This window comes from Pristiophorus japonicus, chromosome 3 (genome assembly GCF_044704955.1).
Source record: "Pristiophorus japonicus isolate sPriJap1 chromosome 3, sPriJap1.hap1, whole genome shotgun sequence".
In the NCBI taxonomy this organism is placed as follows: domain Eukaryota; kingdom Metazoa; phylum Chordata; class Chondrichthyes; family Pristiophoridae; genus Pristiophorus; species Pristiophorus japonicus.
The window spans coordinates 115,429,918-115,452,075 of record NC_091979.1 but is presented as its reverse complement, the minus strand read 5'-3'; the positions used below and the strand labels follow the sequence as shown (position 1 = coordinate 115,452,075).

Sequence of the window (22,158 nt, the reverse complement as noted above, 5' to 3'; positions counted from 1 at the left end):
AAAATTTATTTTTCTACTCAAATCCTCTTGTAATAAAGGCCAACATACCATTTGCTTTCTTAATTGCTTGCTGTACCTGCATGTTAACTTTCAGTGATTCGTGTACAAGGATACCCAGGTCGATCTGAACATCAACATTTCCCAATCTCTCACCATTTAAAAAATACTCTGCTTTTCTATTTGCCATTTCTTCCCCCCCTCCCAGAATGTGCTACTTTATATTTATCTGTATTTAAACTGTATTTGCCACTCTCTGAATACATTGGTACCACTTCAGTTCCCAGTGGAAATAATCCCAGAATCCTCATAACTGGTTTCCCATTCCTTTCATCATCCTGTTGAATCTACACTGTACACTCTCCATTGCTTTAATGTTGTTTCTATAATGGGGCACACAAAACTACACAGTACTCCAACTGGGTACTAACCTTTTTTTTAATAAATCCATTATAACGTCTGCACTCTTGAACTCTATGCCCCTATTTATAAAATCCAAAATTTTGTTTACTTCTATCTACCTGCACTCATACTTTTGAGAATTATATATTTGAACCCTTAGATGTCTCAGTTCATTTACATGCTTCAGCATCTTTCCAGTGAGTGTATACTCCCATTTGTTGTTTTTTTTCTCCCAAAATGTATTACCCACATTAAGTTACATTTGTCCCCTCTCTGTCCATTCTGCTAATCCCTGTTTATGCCTTCCTGAAGTTTTTTACAGTCGTCCTCATTTTTGCTTTAAGTGCTTTGTACATTTACATATGTACCACACAATTCTGACTACAATTTTTTTGGAATGTTGACCTTTACTTTTTTCTTCTTTTCTCATTTACTTTAGAGCAACGAGTAATCTGAATTTCAATACCTTAATATCTATATATGTAGCTATTCATTTGAGCTGTTCTTTATTCTCTCTTCCAAGGGTCTCATGTTTAAGAAATGGAAACAAAGTTTGAGGTATTACGAATTGATATGTGATGTATAAAATTAAATAGATATGTATATAATTTGTTTGTATGTAACAATTTTTAATGACTAAAAATAACATTGTTCAAATGACCTGCAGAATATTCATTTAGTGGCTAAATGGCTCAGCAATTTAGAACAGCTTATTGAGAAGTACAGTGAAGGATCACATCCAGACTTTCGTGTGTTCATGAGTGCAGAATCTGCTCCAACTTCTGAAGAGCACATTATTCCGCAAGGAATCCTTGAGAATTCAGTTAAAATTACCAATGAACCACCAACTGGTATGCTGGCTAATCTCCATGCAGCTTTGGATAATTTTGATCAGGTATGGCTGATATCATTTCAATATTTTGGCAGACAGTAAGGAGTGATTTGCAACTTAAATATTCTGTGCATGGGGCAGAAACAAAGATGGGGAACTGGGAACAGTGACTTGTTTTACAAGAACTGTTGAACCATATTTTTTGAAACTGTTGGCCTAGAGTTCTGGGTGTGAAATGCTTTGCTGTTGGAAGGAGACACTACTGATTATGCATTTGCTTTTTCCTCAGTTTTGAGGCTTTGTTTTTACACTGGTCTTTAAAGTGAGGTCCTTTTTAACCCTTAGATATTGGCCCAAATTTTGTGGTGGGTAATGACGGCGAACGATCACTATTTGCCGCCATTACCCTTCTAAAACCAGACCGTAACTTCAGGTCTGAATGCAGAAATCCTGGCATTTTGGTCAGTCATTCACTGCTCTGACACAGGCTGCGCTGTGGACCCCTTTCCCCACTCCCCACCCCCTCAAAATCAGTGAAACTGATGAAAACTTGAGCATTTCCACGCTAATATCACTGTTAAATACCATATTAAATGTTAAGCCTTGTTGGAATAGGTGTAACTGATATTTTAACAGCGTATTGACTGCTAAGCAACCATTCCAACCCTGAAAAACTAATGTTTTATTTGTGCAATGTCAAATTATGGTAAAAAATTACAATTTAAAAAAAAGTTTTTGAAGATTTTCATGCTGTTTCAGCTTCTACCTTAACCCCATGTGTATATCCCAATCTTTATTTCACTCTCTGTAACATTTTTTAAAAGTGCACATAATCGGTGCATTTTACTTCTTGGTTGATGTCTGTGAGAATTCTTCAGTGTGATTGGCTGCTTAGGCAGCTTGATGATGTCACTGCTGCACTACGCTAGGAATTCCCTATTCACAGCACTACAATCAATTACACGTCAAGAAACCTAAAGTTTTCACCACAGAGATCGCAAGATCTGTGAACAGCTTTCTTCAAGGTCAGCGACGATTACTGTTGTATCACCACTGACTGCAAATTACGAGCCATTGATTTTTTTTCCACATTTGGCTTCAAGCTCAAAGCAGTGCAATATATTTGCAAATCTACAAAAATTTAAACGAGGCTTGGTGTCACCGTGTGTTGGAGCCCATTGATGCTGACGTATGGCAGGGTTAGCGTGGGGATTGGTGTTTAAAATACTCCATGCACAGAGTTTCATATCTCACCCATGCCCTTTTTGGGCAGATGCTGAGTGGAAACCAGATGCTTTCCCACATGGAATGAAGGAACAAAAATCAAAGGTCAGCCAATGGACACTAGTTTGTCTCAAAATGGTTAGTTCAAAGCAGTATTGGCAGGGGCCTGCGTGAAGGTCACCTAGCCACCTTTTCAACAGTAGATGGGCTGTGACTTTGGGATCCAAGAAAGGAAAAAATACTTTAGAAAGAGAAATTCTAATCCTTAAAAACGTATCGAGCTTTTTTGAAGGAAAGGAACCTAGCAAAGCAAACTTAAATGGAATCTTGCACCTTTTGATACTTAGTTTTTTTTGGATCTCTTACTTTTCCCCATCTATGTGTATAATATGTATTCCCCATGTTTGTAGGTTATTTACAAATTGGGAATGTTGAATGTGATGGTCTGGTTCTATAATTGTGCATAACAGCAGCTAATCTTGGTCTGGACCAGACTGTTATATGCAAGCAGAGATCTTTACTGATACTTTATTGATGGGTGAAATGAACACTACAATTATCTTGATGTTGTGCTCTGAGAACCAAATAAAAAGTCCACATGCACCACTGGCTGACATCTGTATTATGATGATCTGACTTGCATTTGTTATATTAAGCACATTCTGTTTACCTTCATCGCAGGATACTCTAGACCAATGCTCTCGTGAATACGAGTTTAAGACAATACTGTTTTCATTATGCTATTTCCATGCCTGTGTTGCTGAACGGCGTAAATTTGGACCTCAGGGCTGGAATCGAAAGTATCCTTTTAATACTGGAGACTTGACAATCTCAGTCCATGTTTTATACAGCTATTTGGAAGCTAATGCTCAGGTACTGTAATGACATGAGAGATTCTAATTTTACAGAAATTAGTTTGGAGGAATTTTATTTATCCAGTATAAGTGTGTGGAGAATATAATACAGAATTTGGTATTTTGAATTAACTTTTCTGGGAGAAACTAAGTAGAACAGTCACAATACTAAATAGCCCAGACCATATAACCTTGGTTTCAAATATAGTGAAAGGCCGAGCAGGGAAGTCTCTCTCGCTCTCTCCCTCTCGATATCCACCCCCAAAGTTTAACTGGTAATTCTGGTTTGATAGTTTGTGTATGGAGTGTCCCGTGACTCTCAAACAATTTTAAATGGCTTCTGCTGACTGATTTTGAAGCTGCATTTGGTGAATCTGCACTGTTACTGACTACAATTATTACTGTGAAATGGTGGTGCTCATGTTTGGATGTCTGAAATGTTTCCAGTTTTTGATCATAGCTCCGAAAATGCAAGAAGCACTGAAAATTACAAAATTTGTAAAGCTTCTGATTAATCAAAATTATTAAATCTCAGAATTTTTGTATGGGCACCAATTTGAATTTGTTGGGTGACAAAGCGAATGGTATGCTTTTCCTATATATTTTGAAAACTTGTTCCCTGTCGCATTCTCAAAGTTTATTTTCCATGTTTCAAATTCCTTGAACTTTCATCTGTTGCACAGAAAAGGACTACTTCATTAAGTTATTAGGATTTATAGAACTGTTTTCTTGGCCAATTCACTGGCAGGCAAGGAAAATGGCCAGAGTTTTGTTTTTTTTCCCCCATTAATAATTTTTGTTAAATTCCTTATAAACTCTATGCAGCAGTGCATGAATTAACTTTACTTCATAGTGCATTATACCTAATGGCTAGGGCTCAAATATTATGATTAAACCATTAAGATATGGATGGAAGAACAGGCAAGACTATGATACTACGAGCAGACATGTCACCATTATTCTCTAACAGTGATCCAATACTATTACTGAACTGCCAGCCCTCCCTGATTTCTCGATTGCAGTAGTTATGTCTCAGCTGATGGATTTCACTCTGTTGTGCTGGGTGACATTTCCATTCTCTCCAGTCAGCCTGACAACTGTAAGTTGAAATTGATGAATTGGGATCAGTTTGGCATTTTGGACACACATCTACCAAGATATGGCAAAAAGCCATTTAACGCGTGACCTTTATTTGTCATCACTTAAAACATATTTTACTATTTCTGGTTTAAAAAGCAATTTAGTTAGAAGGACAAAAAGGTCCATGTAAATTTCCAAAAACAGATCATCAAATGAAACTGTCGATGTTTTATTCTAGGCCTTGGGTCTTCAAACTGGGTTCTGGGAATCTGCAACTGATATCGGAGGGTCCATGAAGTCATCTGATTTCTGTCCATCTGGGGCTGAGCATATCGCCTAGCATGAGCAGTGTCTTTTAAATTCTGTATTTTTTTCTTTATTTACTGACTTACTAGAATGTTGTTCCTATTTCTATAAATATATTAATAATAAAAATGTTTTTACAATAATAACTTTTTTCCTTTGGCATCTGAGTCTGTCTTTCAGGTGTTAAGGTACCTATGAGTGTATCAATATTAGGCAGATGAAATGTACTTTATTTATTGGACAAGCTTGATCATCCCATTATCAAACAGATGATAAATTTGGTGTAAAATTTTAAGGTTTTATGTCATTGATGCTGCATTATTAAAAATCTTTTTGGCGTGTGAAAGACCCATAATTCAGTCAGTCAGTTATGCATGAGTGAAAGAATATCAAGAATGCATCAACAGTGGTGCACTATTATATTTATCCCATGGATGATTTATTGTTTATATGAGAGCTGCGAGGTTACTGTTGATGGGTCGCTTTGCTTATTCTCTGATCATCTCCCTGTTTATTACAGTAGAAGGCTCACTAAGTTAAGTTTATTATAACCACATTAATTAAAGATATGTATAAAGTATTCATTGGTATTGAAATATTATTCCATCATAAATATTGAACTTATTCATACTGTTTTAAAATTTGAACACTGAGTAAATTATTTGGGGTTTTAGGTACCATGGGAAGATCTGCGTTACCTGTTTGGTGAAATTATGTATGGTGGACATATTACTGATGACTGGGACAGAAGGCTGTGTCATACGTATTTAGAAGAGTACATGCAACCAAACCAGGTATTTTGTCTTGGTGAATATGATTCTGAATTGTACAGGGAAGTTTCATATGTTATTGGAGCTGGGGCTCCCCCTACTGGAAATTTGTGATCAGTGGTCTAGTACAGAATAAAATCTAGATAATTCTTCTGTTTTAAATCAATAATAATGTGCAAACAAATTGTCAAGTATTAACCTTCCATGTTTTCACATTGTTATGTAAATTATTGATTCTCAAACATTTTTGGGACACCTGTCACAACTGAATAGCTACGGACATTGGTAAGTCTATGAAAAAACATCAGCAAATCTTATATATTCCACTCAATCACTTCTGTTTTTCTTCTCTACTTTTGTCTTGATCTTCTTCACCTGTGATTTTACTTCCCTTTCACTTTTCTCTCTACTTTTTGTTTCCTCTTTTATTTTTCCTTTACTCATTATACTCTCCCCTTTCCTGGAATAAAAAATACCTTGATTATTCTCATTATCATAGAGCCTTCCGGTGAGTGAGACAAGTGGCATATCAGGAGTGGGATAAGAGGGCCGGGCAGCATCTGTGGACAGAGAAACACATTTCAGGTCAGTGACCTTTCGTCAGAAATCAGGCTAACTTCTGGGCAGGGAACCTGTTCGTGACGTCACACGCACACTGTAGAGTTACATATCCAGTGTGCGGGGAAACCCAGACTTCCAGCATTTCTGCAATCTACCAGGCCCCCTTGCTCCCAGCAGATCCAAATGTAAAAATTCCGGCCTCTCTTTCTCTATCCAAAGATGCTGTCTGACCTGTTGAATATTTCACGCACTTTATGTTTATATTTCAGATTTCCAGTATTCGTAGTATTTTGGATAAGAGGGGGTAGATTGTGACTTTGAAATTCTGATTGCTAGCAAATTTTAAACCTTTTATTTTTGCTCCCAACCCTTGCTGTGGAGTTGGAGTTCAGGACTGGAATATCGGGTCCTTCATTGAAACATCTGTGAACCCATGTGGAAGCAAGTCATCCTTGTTCGAGGGACCACCTATGATGATGATATATATCAGCACATATTTTCATCTCTGTTTAACTTTTTTTTTAAACTGATTCCAGTCGATTAAACCCATAATTAGCATACTCTTAATCTTTACCTCCTATCTTCACTTTTCTCCTTGTTTGATCAGTACTGTATTTGAAAAGAATCTTTCTTGCTTTTCTTTTCCAAATTCTGATGAACGGTCTTCACCAAAACCATTGGCCCATTTCTTCTTTTCAGATACTGAAGAATCAGCTGCATAATTCCACCATTTACTGGTTTTATTTCAAAGTCTTTGTGTGCTTCCCTTCAACAAAAAAGTTAGTAATGAGTTTAACATTGTTTAAATGAGTAAGAACATAGCACTACATTATGATGGTGAACATACTCTAATAAATTAGGTACTTCGCATTGATTTCTTTTACACTTTATCCTTGTTTCTTGTTTTGTTACAGTTTGAAAGAAAAATGGCTTTAGCTCCTGGTTTTGTAGCCCCATCAAATCTTGATTACAATGGTTATCACAGGTACATTGATGAAATGTTACCACCTGAAAGTCCTGTACATTATGGTCTCCACTCAAATGCAGAGATTGAATTCCTGACTGTAACTTCAGCCAGTCTTCTCCATACTTTATTGGAAATGCAGCCTAGGGAATCGATAACTGGTGAAGGAGCAACACAGACTGTTGAAGAAAAGGTCAGAAAATTATAAACTTGCAAACTAACGCAATACTTTCAGACTATTCACTTTTTATTATTCAATCATTTTCTATTAATGAAAATAAAATGTAAAATTACCAGTTAGTTGAGTTGTGACTGAACTACATTTTGGGCATAGTACATAATAAATGGAGAAATGTTTTACATTGGCCTTTATGCCGTATTCACAGCAGAATGATTTTGTATTGACAACAAATTAAGCAATTAGTTTCAATATACTTTTTGCTTTGCTAAACAACTGAACAATTGACATATGTATTGGCAGGAAAAGGTAACCCAAATAAGCTTAAATTAATTTAGCATAAAGCTTTACTGAATTAAGATATTGGTTTTAATATTCAAAATGTACTTGACACAAATCTATTGATATTTTTATAAAATGCAAGAGGAAAATGAAACTGAAGGAATCATTGAAGATTAAGAAATGAGGAAAATCATTTTATATTACTTTTAATAAAATATTATTATAGCAAATTAAATAAGAATCCGGTTTAACAATCAATTTGTATTACTTTTAAAAGGTAAAGGCTATCTTGGATGATATATTGGAAAAACTACCAGAGGAATACAATATGGCTGATATCACCTCTAAACCAGCTGAGCGTTCACCTTATATTTTGGTCTGTTTCCAAGAGTGTGAAAGAATGAATATCCTAACTCAAGAAATGAGACATTCATTAAAGGAACTTGATCTGGGGCTAAAGGTAAGACTTGCGCAAAATTGCACACACACAAGTGTACAATACAAATAAATATATTCCTGTATGTTTTTCTCAATGAATAATTCCAATCAAAAGGTTTTATTGCATTTCATCTTATTTTATTTCTGATAAACTGAGGCATCATACAATGAACAGTTCAATTTTATAAAGTAGTATAGTACATTTTCTGTATTGTACAATGAGTATATTCTGAAGGATTATATTAACTTTTTCTACCAATGCTAATATTAAATTGTAACATTTTGCTTAGATAATACTGTAGAAGAAAAGCTTACTCAATACTTTAGCAAAACTAATGTACAGACTTATGATTTGCACAGGTTATTAAAAAAAAGGATTGGAAGAAGATTTGCTCTAGTTGCTATCTATAATGACATTGTAAGAAAATGCTTGTGATGTTATTACACAAAGCGAAAAGCCATTTTTAAATTTATTCTTGGAATGTGGGCATTACTGGGAAGGCCAACATTTATTGCCCATCCCACTGCGAGACATGAGCCTCGCTTGCCCTCTATGCTCCCCAGTTACCGCCTTCTCTTGCTGTACTGCTGAGAATGCCAATAGGGGGTCCCAATGCAGCTCACTGGTTGGGACCTTCTTAAAATTGGCCAGCCCGCTGCAGAGCTTGTCCATAAGTAAGCCCTGGGAGGAGGAGAGGGGAGGGGAGGGGAGGGGAACAAGCTCAGGCTGGCAGTGGTCCGCAGCACTGTTCTGGAGGTAGGCTCTTCCTGGTTCAAAATAAACAGAACATTTTTTTTTTAAATGACTTGCCTTTTCATCAGTGGCCTCCAGCTGTTCCTTTAAGGACCACTGGTTAGTCCACAGTCGACCCATAAACACTGCTCCGCCCAATTTTTGACAAATTTGGGAGTGGGATCCTAAAACTGGCATTTTGACTCTGATTGAGCATACTCAAGAGGCGGTAGGCCTGTTTCAGGCGGGCATCCTGGACACTTGGAAGTTGGCTACTTCCAATATGGCAGCCATATGTGGTTCAGGGGAGGGGAATGGCCCGGGAAACCACCAACCGAAATTCATCACCCGAATCCTCATTTTGTACCAATGGCCAATTTCTCCCCCACTAACTCCAAATCTGACCTGGAGTAAAATACTTGCTTTTTGAGTTGAACGTGAAACTGTAGAGTGCTGCATCTTAATTAGCAGAAATACATGTTTTTTTCTCACTTTTTGTTATTGTTTATAAATCAATTTTAAGGAGGGTAAGAACGGTTAAAATAGCATGCACCAAGGTGGAATATTCCACTGGCTATATAGTCATAGAAACATAGAAACATAGACATTCGGCCCTTCTAGCCTGCACCGCCATTCAATGAGTTCATGGCTGAACATGTAACTTCAGTACCCCATTCCTGCTTTCTCGCCATACCCCTTGATCCCCCTAATAGTAAGGACTTCATCTAACTCCTTTTTGAAAGTCCACCTATGTTGCATACCTTCTTACTTTTTTGCTAAAGTTATCAAAAAGAAAATATAACTCTGGATCATTTCCTCCAAGTTTATTCTTACAACTGATCCTTCTGCTTATCAAAGCCAGCAAAGCAAACTGCAATCTTAATTCCAATTTTCTGTTTGGCAACACTGATGTCTGACTACGGAATGTTATTGTACTCTTCATATTTTGAACAAACTTTAACTAGATTGGAAGCAATAGGAAAGCACTCTTGCACGGAAACAGAAAATATGTAATTTTCTACCTTTCATAGCTGATGAAATAGCAGCCTTTTTCAAATATTGCACTTAAATATGTTCTTCTCTATAAAGAACTGGGTTATTTATCACATCTTCGTATCACAACTTCCTTTAAACTACAAACAGTGCATTTCTTCTTGCTTTTGTTAGGGTGAGTTGGCAATTTCCTCAGAGATGGAGCTACTACAGACAGCACTTTTCTTTGATAATGTTCCTGACACCTGGACCAAGCTGGCATATCCATCAATGTACAGTCTAGCACAGTGGTAAGTAGCATGTCAAGACATAAACAGCTTGTGCATGGCATTCTGTCTGTCAAAGTGCCACTAGAATTGCTCAGTATTTCTTGTATGGAAATTAGTGTTGCTCGGTCTTTTATTGGGATTTTTGCTGAGAGTTTTTCCCCCAGTACGACAGTGTTTTGATGTAGCTATTATGCATCACACTGATCTGTTAGTCACAAACCATTCGGTATCCACTTGCATAATGTGTAACGAGTCTCTTGGGACGAGTATGGTATGAGAAATGCAAGCAAGGAATCATGTTTAATAGTAGTCATAATAGAAAATGTCTTATCCACTCTAAATGAAGACTTTGTGTGCTCATGTGCATGACAGCATGCAGTACAGCAACATTTATTCCGCCAAATAATAACTATGAAAATTATACTGTGTAACCTTCACTTAATTTCTTTACCAATATTTTATCATCCTTGCTACGAGATAATCCTTTATCCTGGTTATCTATAATATTCTGTCATAAGGCAATGCTAATTAGAACCTGCATGGAAAAGTTTGAGTTTGGAATTGTTGGAAAACACAGAATCATAGGATGTTGCGGGACAGGAGCGGGCCATTCAATGCAATCAAGTGTTTTTCTTGTAATGTTGCTTAATGTGATAAGGAGATGTGATAACTAACCCAGTTCTTTACAGAGAAGAATATATGAAAGATATCAGCTTTGAAAGGGAGAAAATAACATATTTTGTGTTTCCTTTGCAAAAAAAAGGCTTTACTATGCAAAAACTATTAACCTCAGGAAATTCTATACTGAAAAGATAATTTAGTTACCTTCCATCAAAGTTTAGATATGTGAGGTAGATGAAGTAATTGCTAATGTTGGTGTAAAAACTGGCATGAGTGTCACGTTATGGGCAGTTTCAATCTGTAGATGTACACCTACTGGGAACTGGGTTCTGGGTTGAAACTGTCCAAACTGATTTCATATAGGATCCCTATAATTAGAGGTCACACTATTAGCTCAGATTAAATTCAAATCCAGGACCGAGAAATGAAAAGGCACCTAGCCACCCAGTCCCCAATTACCAGGTGCCTTTTCATTTCTTGGGCCCGAATTAATCACGGACAGTCAGCATGGATTTGTCAAGGGAAAGTCGTGTCTGACTAACTCGATTGATTTTTTGAGAAGGTAACAAGGAGGGTCGATGAGGGCAGTACATTTGAGGTAGTGTATATGGATTTTAGCAAGCTTTTGATACGGTCCCACGTGGCAGACTGGTCACAAAAGTAAAAGCCCATAGGATCCAAGGCAAAGTGACAAGTTGGATCCAAAATTTGGCTCAGAGGCAGGAAGCAAAGGGCAATGGTTGCTGGGTGTTTTTGTGACTGGAAGGTTGTTTCCAGTGGGGTTCCACAGGGCTCAGTACCAATTCCCTTGCTTTTTTTGGTATATAGCAATGATTTAGACTTGAATGTAGGGTGTATAATTAAGAAGTTTGCAGATGATACAAAAATTGGCTGTGCAGTTGATAATGAAGAAGAAAGCTGTAGACTTCAGGAAGATGTCACTAAACTGGTCAGGTGGGCAGCACAGAGGCAAATGGAATTCAATCTGGAGAAGTGTGAGGTAATGCATTTCGGGAGGGCTAACAAGGCAAGGGAATACACATTAAAAATGGTAAGAAACTGAGAAGCGTAGAGGAACAAAAGGACCTTGGAGTGCATGTGCACAGATCCTTGAAGGTAGCAGGCCAGGTAGATAAGGTGGTTAAGAAGGCATATGGAATACTTGCCTTTATTAGCCAAGGCATAGAATACAAGAGCAGTGAGGTTATGCTTGAACTGTATAAAACACAAGTTAGGCCACAGCTAGAGTGCTGCGTGCAATTCTGGTCACCACAATACAGGAAAGATGTGATTGCACTAGAGAGGGTACAGAGGAGATTTATGAGGCGTTGCCTGGACTGGAGAATTTTAGCTATGAGGAAAGATTGGATAGGCTGGGTTTGTTTTCTTTGGAACAAAGGAGGCTGAGGGGAGATATTGTCGAGGTGTATAAAATTATGAGGGGTCTAGATAGAATGGATAAGAAGGACCCTATTTCCCTTAGCAGAGGAGACAACAACTAGGGAGCATAGATTTCAAGTAATTGGTAGAAGGTTTAGAGGGGATTTGAGGGGAGTTTTTTTACCCAGCGAGTGGTGGGGGGTCTGGAACTCACTGCCTGAGAGGGTGGTAAAGGCAGAAATCCTCACCACATTTAAAAAGTACTTGGATGTGCACTTGAAGTGCAGTAATCTACAAGTTACGGACCAAGAGCTGGAAAGTGGGATTAGGCTGGATAGATCTTTGTCAGCCGGCACGGACACGATGAGCTGAAATGGCCTCCTTCCGTGCTGAAAATGTTATATGATTCTATGATTCTACCAATAATCAAAATTGCTGAGTATATATAAAATTACTTTCCATTTGCTATTTTTAAATTACTTATTAAAAAAATCTAAATAATCTTGATTTTGATACATTCTGTAGTGTAGCAATGAATTAATATTCAATACTTTCAAAATTTAAGTAACAACAAATTGCTCAATATAAATAGAATAAATGATGGCCAGGGTGAATGTATTATTAAGATAGTTTGGAGTTTCTGAATACAAGAGTGGCTCAGCTGCTCATTGATGACCAAGTTTAAAAACAGATGACAGACATTACACACATCTATAATTCACCCAGACCATCCATTTTGTGTTTATAAATAAGTTCGCATTTACCTTGTCTCCATTGTCAGAAATGACCACAGGTGAAGAAAAACAACAGTTTGAGAGATCAGCAATACAATACAAAATCTGGTTCTCTCAGGATACTTTGATTAATAATCAGGTACAATTTGGGCTAGCCACTGTTGTATACCAATTATATCAAGCATGCGATCTGCCAGGGCTCAATCATTTTAAGCACAGTCTGGGATTTCACTATAAATAGACCCACTTATCATTAATGCCATTTCTTCTGCAAGACAGAACTGTTACTGCAAATGGTTTACACTTACAGTTTTTAATCTTTCTTTAGAAGACAACATACTCCACAAAATATAATTATCCTCAAACCATCAGTACATGAAGCTGCTTATTTTAGTATGATGCAGTACATACCAGAGAAAGTAGCGTGAAATTGAAAAAACAATCATATTTGAACCTTATTTTGTGAGACATACTTCATTCAGCTCCTTCCTGAAACTGACTAGTTTCTACAAATAACATTCCGTACATTTGTGTGATAGATTGAGTGCTGTCTTGTAAAATTACTTGTTATATCCTGGAGTCATTCTATATTGTGGCAGTAATGACACCATCCATTGTCTTCTGGTGACATTGTTAGTTGTGAATGACTTAAGAAACCTTGACTACCTTATGAATGTAATTGAATTGCATTTCTCGACCTGTATTTAACTGTGGTGATAACACTAAAAGTACAAATTGCAATTTCATCCCAAACAAAAATGTCATTGAGATGAAGGGCTGGATTTTCGGGATTTTGCGATTTTGCCCGTTTTCAGGCACAAATCGCAGCAACGTGTTTTTTTAGCGTCGGGTTAGCGTTAGCGTCAAAGCGTGCAACTTTCGCCAAACGGTAATGAGTGTTAGCACTAACTCTAGCGTTGCACAACTGATTTTGTGTGCTGGAGCCAAAAGTTCCGCTGTCGAAAAATAATTGGCCCTTCTGTGCATGTGCAAAAAAAATGTTTTCTCAAAATTGGCCCTTCTGCGCATGCGCAATTTTTTTTTCTTCTTCCAACAATTCTGGTCAGCTGTCCAATCGCAAACGCTAATGCAGGCAGGGAGCGCCCACGCGCAGTGCACCCAAGGCTGAATCAGCCATTTGACTTTTGATTTTGAACATGGAGGAGCACAGCAGCATGGAAGAAGATAGAGGGCAAGGAGGTTTACGAATGAAGCAAACAAGGCACTACTTACTGCTGTGGAGAGCAGATGGGGCGATTTACATAGGAGGGGTGCAAGTAGACCCCTCCCAGCAATCTTCAGAAAAATATGGGGGGAGATCGCAGAGGAGGTCTCAGCTTCCAGCACTGTTGCGAGAACGGCGGACCATGTCAAAAAAAATGTAATGATCTCACGAGGATCATCAGAGTGAGTACCATTTTCATTCATGCAATCCTTCATTACTGATATTATAAATCTGACACTATTTGTTCTGATGCTGCTGCTGGGTCCCAACTGTCTGTCGGTTGCCTCCTAAAATTCAGGAAGGATAGACAGAAAGGAAAAGGAGGTGGGGTAGCGTTGCTGGTTAAAGAGGATATTAACATGATAGTAAGGAAGGACATTAGCTTGGATGATGTGGAATCTGTATGGGTAGAGTTGCGGAATACCAAAGGGCAGAAAACGCTAGTGGGAGTTGTGTACAGACCACCAAACAGTAGTAGAGGTTGGGGACAGCATCAAACAAGAAATTAGGGATGCGTGCAATAAAGGTACAGCAGTTATCATGGGTGACTTTAATCTACATATAGATTGGGCTAACCAAACTGGTAGCAATACGGTGGAGGATTTCCTGGAGTGTATTAGGGATGATTTTCTGGACCAATATGTCGAGGAACCAACTAGAAGGCTGGCCATCCTAGACTGGGTGATGTGTAATGAGAAAGGACTAATTAGCAATCTTGTTGTCTGAGGCCCCTTGGGGAAGAGTGACCATAATATGGTAGAATTCCTTATTAAGATGGAGAGTGACATAGTTAATTCAGAGACTAGGGTCCTGAACTTAAGGAAAAGTAACTTCGATGGTATGAGACGTGAATTGGCTAGAATAGACTGGCAAATGATACTTAATGGGTTGACGGTGGATAGGCAATGGCAAACATTTAAAGATCACATGGATGAACTTTAACAATTGTACATCCCTGTCTGGAGTAAAAATAAAACGGGGAAGGTGGCTCAACCGCGGCTAACAAGGGAAATTAAGGATAGTGTTAAATCCAAGGAAGAGGCATATAAATTGGCCAGAAAAAGCAGCAAACCTGAGGACTGGGAGAAAATTAGAATTCAGCAGAGCAGGACAAAGGGTTTAATTAGGAGGGGGAAAATAACCTTCCGGAAGTACTAGGGGACCGAGGGTCTAGTGAGAAGGAGGAACTGACGGATATCCTTATTAGGCAGGAAATTGTGTCAGGGAAATTGATGGGATTGAAGGGCAATAAATCTCCAGGGCCTGATAGTCTGCAGCCAGAGTACTTAAGGAAGTGGCCCTAGAAATAGTGGATGCATTGGTTATCATTTTCCAACAGTCTATCGACTCTGGATCAGTTCCTATGGACTGGAGGGTAGCTAATGTAACACCACTTTTTAATAAAGGAGGGAGAGAGAAAACGGGTAATTATAGAACGGTTAGCCTGACATCAGTAATGGGGAAAATGTTGGAATCAATTATTAAAGATGAAATAACAGCGCATTTGGAAAGCAGTGACAGGATCGGTCAAGTCAACATGGATTTATGAAAGGGAAATCATGCTTGACAAATGTAACTAGTAGAGTGGACAAGGGAGAACCAGTGGATGTGGTGTATTTTGACTTTCAAAAGGCTTTTGACAAGGTCCCACACAAGAGATTGGTGTGCAAAATTAAATGTACTGACGTGGATAGAGAACTGGTTGGCAGACAGGAAGCAGAGAGTCGGAATAAACGGGTCCTTTTCAGAATGGCAGGCAGTGACTAGTGGGGTGCCACAGGGCTCAGTGCTGGGACCCCAGCTCTTTACAATATACATTAATGATTTAGATGAAGGAATTGAGTGTAATATCTCCAAGTTTGCAGATGACACTAAACTAGGTGGCGGTGTGAGCTGTGAGGAGGATGCTAAGAGGCTGCAGGGTGACTTGGACAGGTTAGGTGAATGGGCAAATGCATGGCAGATGCAGTATAATGTGGATAAATGTGAGGTTATCCACTTTGGGGGCAAAAACAGGAAGGCAGAATATTATCTGAATAGCGGCAGATTAGGAAAAGGGGAGGTGCAACGAGACCTTGGTGTCATGATACATCAGTCATTGAAAGTTGGCATGCAGGTACAGCAGGCGGTGAAGGCGGCAAATGGCATGTTGGCCTTCATAGCTAGGGGTTTTGAGTATAGGAGCAGGGAGGTCTTACTGCAGTTGTACAGGGCCTTGGTGAGGCCTCACCTGGAATATTGTGTTCAGTTTTGGTCTCCTAATCTGAGGAAGGACGTTCTTGCTATTGAGGGAATGCAGCGAAGGTTCACCTGACTGATCCCAGGGATGGCTGGACTGACATATGTGGAGAGACTGGATCGACTGGGCCTTTATTCACTGGAGTTTAGAAGGATGAGAAGGGATCTCATAGAAACATATAAAATTCTGCCGGGACTGGACAGGTTAGATGCACGAAGAATGTTCCTGATGTTGAGGAAGTCCAGAACCAGGTGACACAGTCTAAGGATAAGGGGTAAACCATTTAGGACTGAGATGAGGAGAAACTTCTTCACTTAAGAGAGTTGTTAACCTGTGGAATTCCCTACCGCAGGGAGTTGTTGATGCCAGTTCGTTGGATATATTCAAGAGGGAGTTAGATGTGGCCCTTACGGCTAAAGGGCTCAAGGGGTACTGAGGTGAATGATCAGCCATGATCTTATTGAATGGTGGTGCAGGCTCGAAGAGCCGAATGGCCTACTCCTGCACCTATTTTGTATGTTTCTATGTAAAATGCATGACACATCGTTAGGCTTAGTTTGGCACCCTATTTACCATGGATGATTTTTACACATTATATAAGATTGCTTTCTGATATCTTATAAGATGGATTGGAAAGTTATGGTAAGTCCTGCACACTCCCTGGGCTGGGTTGGGGCAATATGATGCATTGTCTGTGGACTAGGGTTGGGGCAATGTGATGCAGTGTCTGTGGACTACATAGTGGCGGTCCTTCAAATGGGCCTTCCTCATGTCACCCTGTCTCCTCCCATGATGCTAACCACTGGTCTGTTGCTTTCTACTTACAGATGAAGAGTCACAGGCACGCACCGTATGCCTCTGATGAACCCTCCACATCAGGCCATCATGTGGAGGGGGGAGGAAGAGGAGGAAGACGCCAGCAATGAGCCAACTGTGCGCGGTGGTGGGGGGGGGCGGAGATGCACTCCACACCTTTTTTGGCACCGGGAAACATGTCTTCCGAGAATGATCAAACATTCTCGGGCTTTGACACATCCGAGGCTCCTGGTACTACTAGTGGCGTGCAGCAACAAAGTTCTGTATGAGGGCGAGTTGATCTGCTGACAGACAGGCAGACATCCAACTGGACATGGTGTCACTGTCCAGGGAGAGTATCCAGCTCACCCGACAGCTCCTCGAGGTCCTGGATAGGATTCCCACGAGCATCGACAAACTCACTGCGACCATTACGGAGGTCGGGTCGCAGATTGTCCGTGCGATCTACGAAACCTGCGAAGCTGTCGATGCCCACGCGCTGATGGCCTCCACCGGTGACACGGGAGTCCCCAGTGTCACACTCAGACCCACACCACTTGGCGACGCCAAGCAAGAAGCTCACTAGTCAGAAGCCGGGCCTTCCATACCCCGACCTTCTCCAGTTGATCCCTACATGGCATCTCCAAGGTCTTTCCTCCCAATACAGCAGGACTCTGGCCGCTTTGCTGCACGGACTGGTACCACTTTGTGTAGGGGGAGCAGGCGAGGGAGGGGGCTCAGGGTAAGGGGGGAAACACCTGGTGCTAAAAGACTTTGGGGTAGGGGGTTGTTGTTGTTTTATTAAAGTTTTAAAAGTTTTCAAACTATGTTAAAGTTATAAAAGTTGTCGATGTTTATTAAAGTTTGTTTCAATGTTTACAAAGTTCAAAAAGTTTACATTTTTGAAAAAATCTGTTGTTTACTGTAATCATTCCTCTGTAGTGTCTCATTTGCAGAATAAGAGGGGGCATAGTCAACATGGTGGGATAGAATGGCCAGGCAACGGTCAAACGTGCCGTTCACTCTTCAAGCAAAGCATTCAATTATCAACTGCTGACGTAAGGTTTTTGCAGCGACAAAATTACCATAATACCTCCCCTGTGGTGGGGGTGGTGGTGGCATGGGTTCCTTGCTAAGCTCCTCTTCCTCATCCTCCTCCTCCTCTCCCCCCTCTCCTCAGGTGGTTCTGCAATCCCCACCGGCAATTACTGTCCCCTCATGATGGCCAAGTTGTGTAGCATGCAGTACACCACAATGAACTCAGACATTTGCTATGGGGAGAATTGCAGGCAGCCTTCAGAGTGGTCCAGGCATCGGAAGCGCTGCTTGAGCACTCCCAATTGTCTGTTCAACGATGTTGCGTGTGGCTATCATTATAGCGATGTTCGGCTTTTGTCTAAGGGTTCCGGAGGGGGTTCATGAGCCAGGTGGCGAGGCCGTAACCTTTGTCCCCGAGCATCCAGCCCTTTGCCTTGTGGTTGCCGCTGCAACAGGCCTGAGACAGTGCTCTCACGCAAGATGAAAACATCATGGATGCTCCCTGGATATTGGGCATTGACTGCCATGATGCGCTGAGTATGATCGCAGATGATCTGAACGTTCATGGAGTGGAATCCCTTTCGGTTTGTTATCCTCGATTGTGTAAAGGTGCTCGCAGGGCAATCTGCGTACAGTCAATGGCACCTGTAACCTTGGGGAAGCCAGCAAATCGTCCAAGACCTACAGCCCTCTCATTGAGCTTCCTTGGTCATTGGGAAGTTTGACGTCCATCCTGCATGCATACAGTGCAGTGGTCACCTGATGATTGCTGCAATGTGTAGCATGTTGGGAAATGGAGCATATGTCCCCTGCTGATGCCTGAAAGGAATCGGAGGCATAGAAGGAAAGTGCTGCAGTCACCTTTACCTCGACGGGCAGTGCAGTCCTATTCCTGCTGGTAAGCTGTAGGTCTGCATTTATGAGTTGGCATATTTCTGTCAGCACTTCTTTTCAGAAGTGCAGCCTTCGAACGCACTGTAGCTCAGAGAGTTGCAGCTATGAGCGTTGTTCCCTGTAAACTCAGTGGTTAGGCCCCTTCCCCATACGTCTGCGATTACGTTCAAAATGATCATCAATAAGCCTTCTTGCAGCTTCACGCTGTATAAATATAGCAGCCAGGAATAATGGCTGACATAGTATAGCCTCCATCTTTTAAAATGTCCTTAAATGTCCTTTACAATGAACTATAAACTGACAATTGTAAACTATAAACTTCACTATGATGAATGCAGCCGCCTTCTCTGAATCCTTTTCGATACTGAATAAGTCAAGACAGCAATGGCCACTATATAATTGGCTTATGTCCCAAGACAATGACAGATGGTTTAATGAACCTTCTAGAAATTGCACACGTATAGATGATGAGCGAGAGCAGGCTACACCTGGCCGTGTCTTTCCCGAACCCTCCACTCACTTTCACTAAATGAAGAAAATGGAACATTACAAACAGGTCTGCAGATCATAAAGGTCTCACTTGCCTGCGTGAAGTTTGCTGATCCCAGCCAGGACAGTGGTGAGCCATTATTGGCTTTGAAGAGAAGAAAATAGCCCAGTAATGCCAATGAAGTGAGCAACATCTGTTTACAGAGTGATCCATAAACATAAGAAAAAGTTTGCTCAGAACAGAAAATTTAACATATCATTAGTCACTAAAGCAAGGTAAAAAGTGACATCTATTCCTTCCAAATGCCAAGGATATACTCAGGTTTTGAGTTACAGAAAAAAAGATCAGCACTGTAGTAAACTTCTACATTTTTATTAACTTCAACAATTCTATATCCTTACAAAACAGCATTAAACTGATCTATCCTCGGTTTTCAAATGGTGCCGGGTGAGCCCTGGGTGCGACTTTTTGCTGGGCGGACGCTAAATCGGGAGATATGCTCGAAAGTTCCGCCCAGGGTGCTAGCGCAGCGTTGCACGATGATTAGAGTCATTCAAATGCTCAAAACATCGGGCGGGCGCTAAGATTTAGCGCGGCCGCAAAACTACTGCCGAAAGTTCTGCCCCGGCGCAAAATGTTGTTTGCCTCGTTTAGCACCAAAAAACTTGTTTTAGTACTTCGCCCAAGCGCTAAAATGCTTGCAAACTCCTCGAAAATCCAGCCCATTAGATATTTCATTATATCTGAATCTGAATAATTAATGAAACAATAAACAAAATTCTAAAGAAAGAAATTTAATAAACTGCTCCGGACTAATTGAAAAAAATATGCTATAGGACAAGGTACAGGACAATTTTTTTTAATGCAGAGGGCTGTGGATGCAGTTGTTGAGTATATTCAAGGCTGAGATCGATAGATTTTGGACTCCAAGGGATATGGGGTTATTGCGGGAAAGTGGAGTTGAGATCGAAGATCAGCCATGATCTTATGGAATAGCTTGAGGGGCAGTATGGCTTATTCCTGCTTCTATTATGTCATTATGAGTGGATAGACCACCTGTTATAGGGAAAATGGAAACCAGGCATAAGTTGAAAATCTACCCCAGAATCTCTTAATGATTGTCCTTATGGGGAGTGATTTTTGAGTGGGAATGGGATGGTAGCAGGCTGAAAATTACAGTGCACTATTTACTATCCCATTCCTGCTGATGTTCAACCCACCACGACTTTGGAACGGACAGACACACCAGTTGCCCCATCCAATTTATGCACTCATAAAAAACCATCCCCAATGTTATTGAAAGAAAAATGGTCTATCAGATTCAATTCAGTTATTATTGATCTGCTGAAGCATTTTCATAATTATATTTTTCAATCTGCTTTATGGGATATTAAGCTGTGATCACTAATTGGATTTTTTAAAATATGGACATTCCTACCCAAAGCCATTGGCATAAAAAAGTAGAGTAGCCAATGACATTATTACACAATCAGCTGTTCTTGCCTGTGCCAACCCATTAAACTGAATACTAGTTGCCCTTTCTGAGCCATCATTTTTTTCTAGTATCTATCACAAGGACCAATATATGTGTGTTGCTGTTCTGCCAGAATTACAGTGGTTGTTGGCAGGAACGGGCGAGTAAATTTGACCCACTGTCTCATTTTCTTATGCTCAGGGTGTAGGCGACACTGGCAAGGCCACATTTATTGCCAATCCCTAGTTGCCCTGAGAAGGTGATGATGGACCTTCTTGAACCACTGCAGTCTTTGGGCAGATGGTGCGCCCCTGATGGTTTTGGTAAGCAAGTCCAGAATATTAACCCAACAGCGATGAAGGAATGGCAGTCAGGATGGTGTATGATTTATAGGGGTTGGCATTCCCACAATATTGCTGGTCTTGTCCTTGGTGGTAGAGAACACAGGGGAGAGAAGTGCTGTCAAAGTAACCTTGGCGAGTTGCTACAGTGCTTCCTGTAGATAGTATATACTCCAGCTACAGAGGAGGCAGATATTGAGATCCACGGCAGAGGTACCAATTAAATTAACTGCCCTGTTCTAAATGGTGTCGAACCTCTTGAGTGTTGTTGCAGCTGCACCAATCCATGCTAGCGGGAGGTATTACATTACACTCCTGACAAGCCTTGTTGACGGTGGAGAGGCTTTGTAGAGTCAAGAGATGATCTACTATACAGAGAGTACCCAGTCCTTGCCCTTCACTTGTTGCCATGGCGTTGATATAGCTGGTCCAGTTAAGCTTCTGTTCAATGATGATTCCCAAGATGTTGATGCTGGGGCACTTGATGATGATGATGATGCTGTTGTCAGAGAGAGATGGCTGGGGTTTTTCTTTGAGATAGTAAGTAGATGGCATAAATGTTATCCATCACTGGTCAGCCTAGGTTTAGATGTTGTTAAAGTCCCAACATGGGCTACTCCATTATTGAAGGAGTTGCAAATGGAACTGAATGCTGTGGAATCATCAATCTCATTCCTTATGATGGAGGGAAGTTCATTGACAAAACAAGTTTTTCAGTACACAAATAATACATATTAACCCCCCCCCAGCAATTCTTCGGGTTCTGATCCCAAAGGTTACTATCTAGCCCACCAGCCCTGAACCAGCCGGAGATGTGCTTCGGAGGGAGGGCATCTCATTTTGTATCTTCCATGACTGCCTGAAGTGCAACACCCATCTGTCCTAGACCCCTTGTATAAGCAGGCTGATTTGTCCAAAATGTTTGCTTGCCTAGGCCTCCTCAGTGGGGTTCGCATATGCCCTTACTGGATGTGCCATCCTCCACACAATCACCAGGTCTCAACTGAGTCTGTGGAAACCCCGAGCAGAGGAATCCCCCAGCCC

At 40.4% G+C, this 22,158-nt stretch overlaps 1 protein-coding gene across 1 annotated transcript in view; it reads left to right on the top strand.

Annotated features, from left to right (window-relative positions):
* The window catches only part of dnah9l (dynein, axonemal, heavy polypeptide 9 like), a 668,659-nt gene that overhangs the window by 624,368 nt on the left and 22,133 nt on the right, over positions 1 to 22,158 (top strand). Inside the window, exons 74-79 of the mRNA XM_070873660.1 lie at positions 1,067 to 1,294; positions 3,137 to 3,328; positions 5,370 to 5,489; positions 6,941 to 7,183; positions 7,728 to 7,910; positions 9,789 to 9,904. Of these exons, the coding sequence (XP_070729761.1) occupies positions 1,067 to 1,294; positions 3,137 to 3,328; positions 5,370 to 5,489; positions 6,941 to 7,183; positions 7,728 to 7,910; positions 9,789 to 9,904 (1,082 nt within the window). The remainder of the gene's footprint in view (positions 1 to 1,066; positions 1,295 to 3,136; positions 3,329 to 5,369; positions 5,490 to 6,940; positions 7,184 to 7,727; positions 7,911 to 9,788; positions 9,905 to 22,158) is intronic.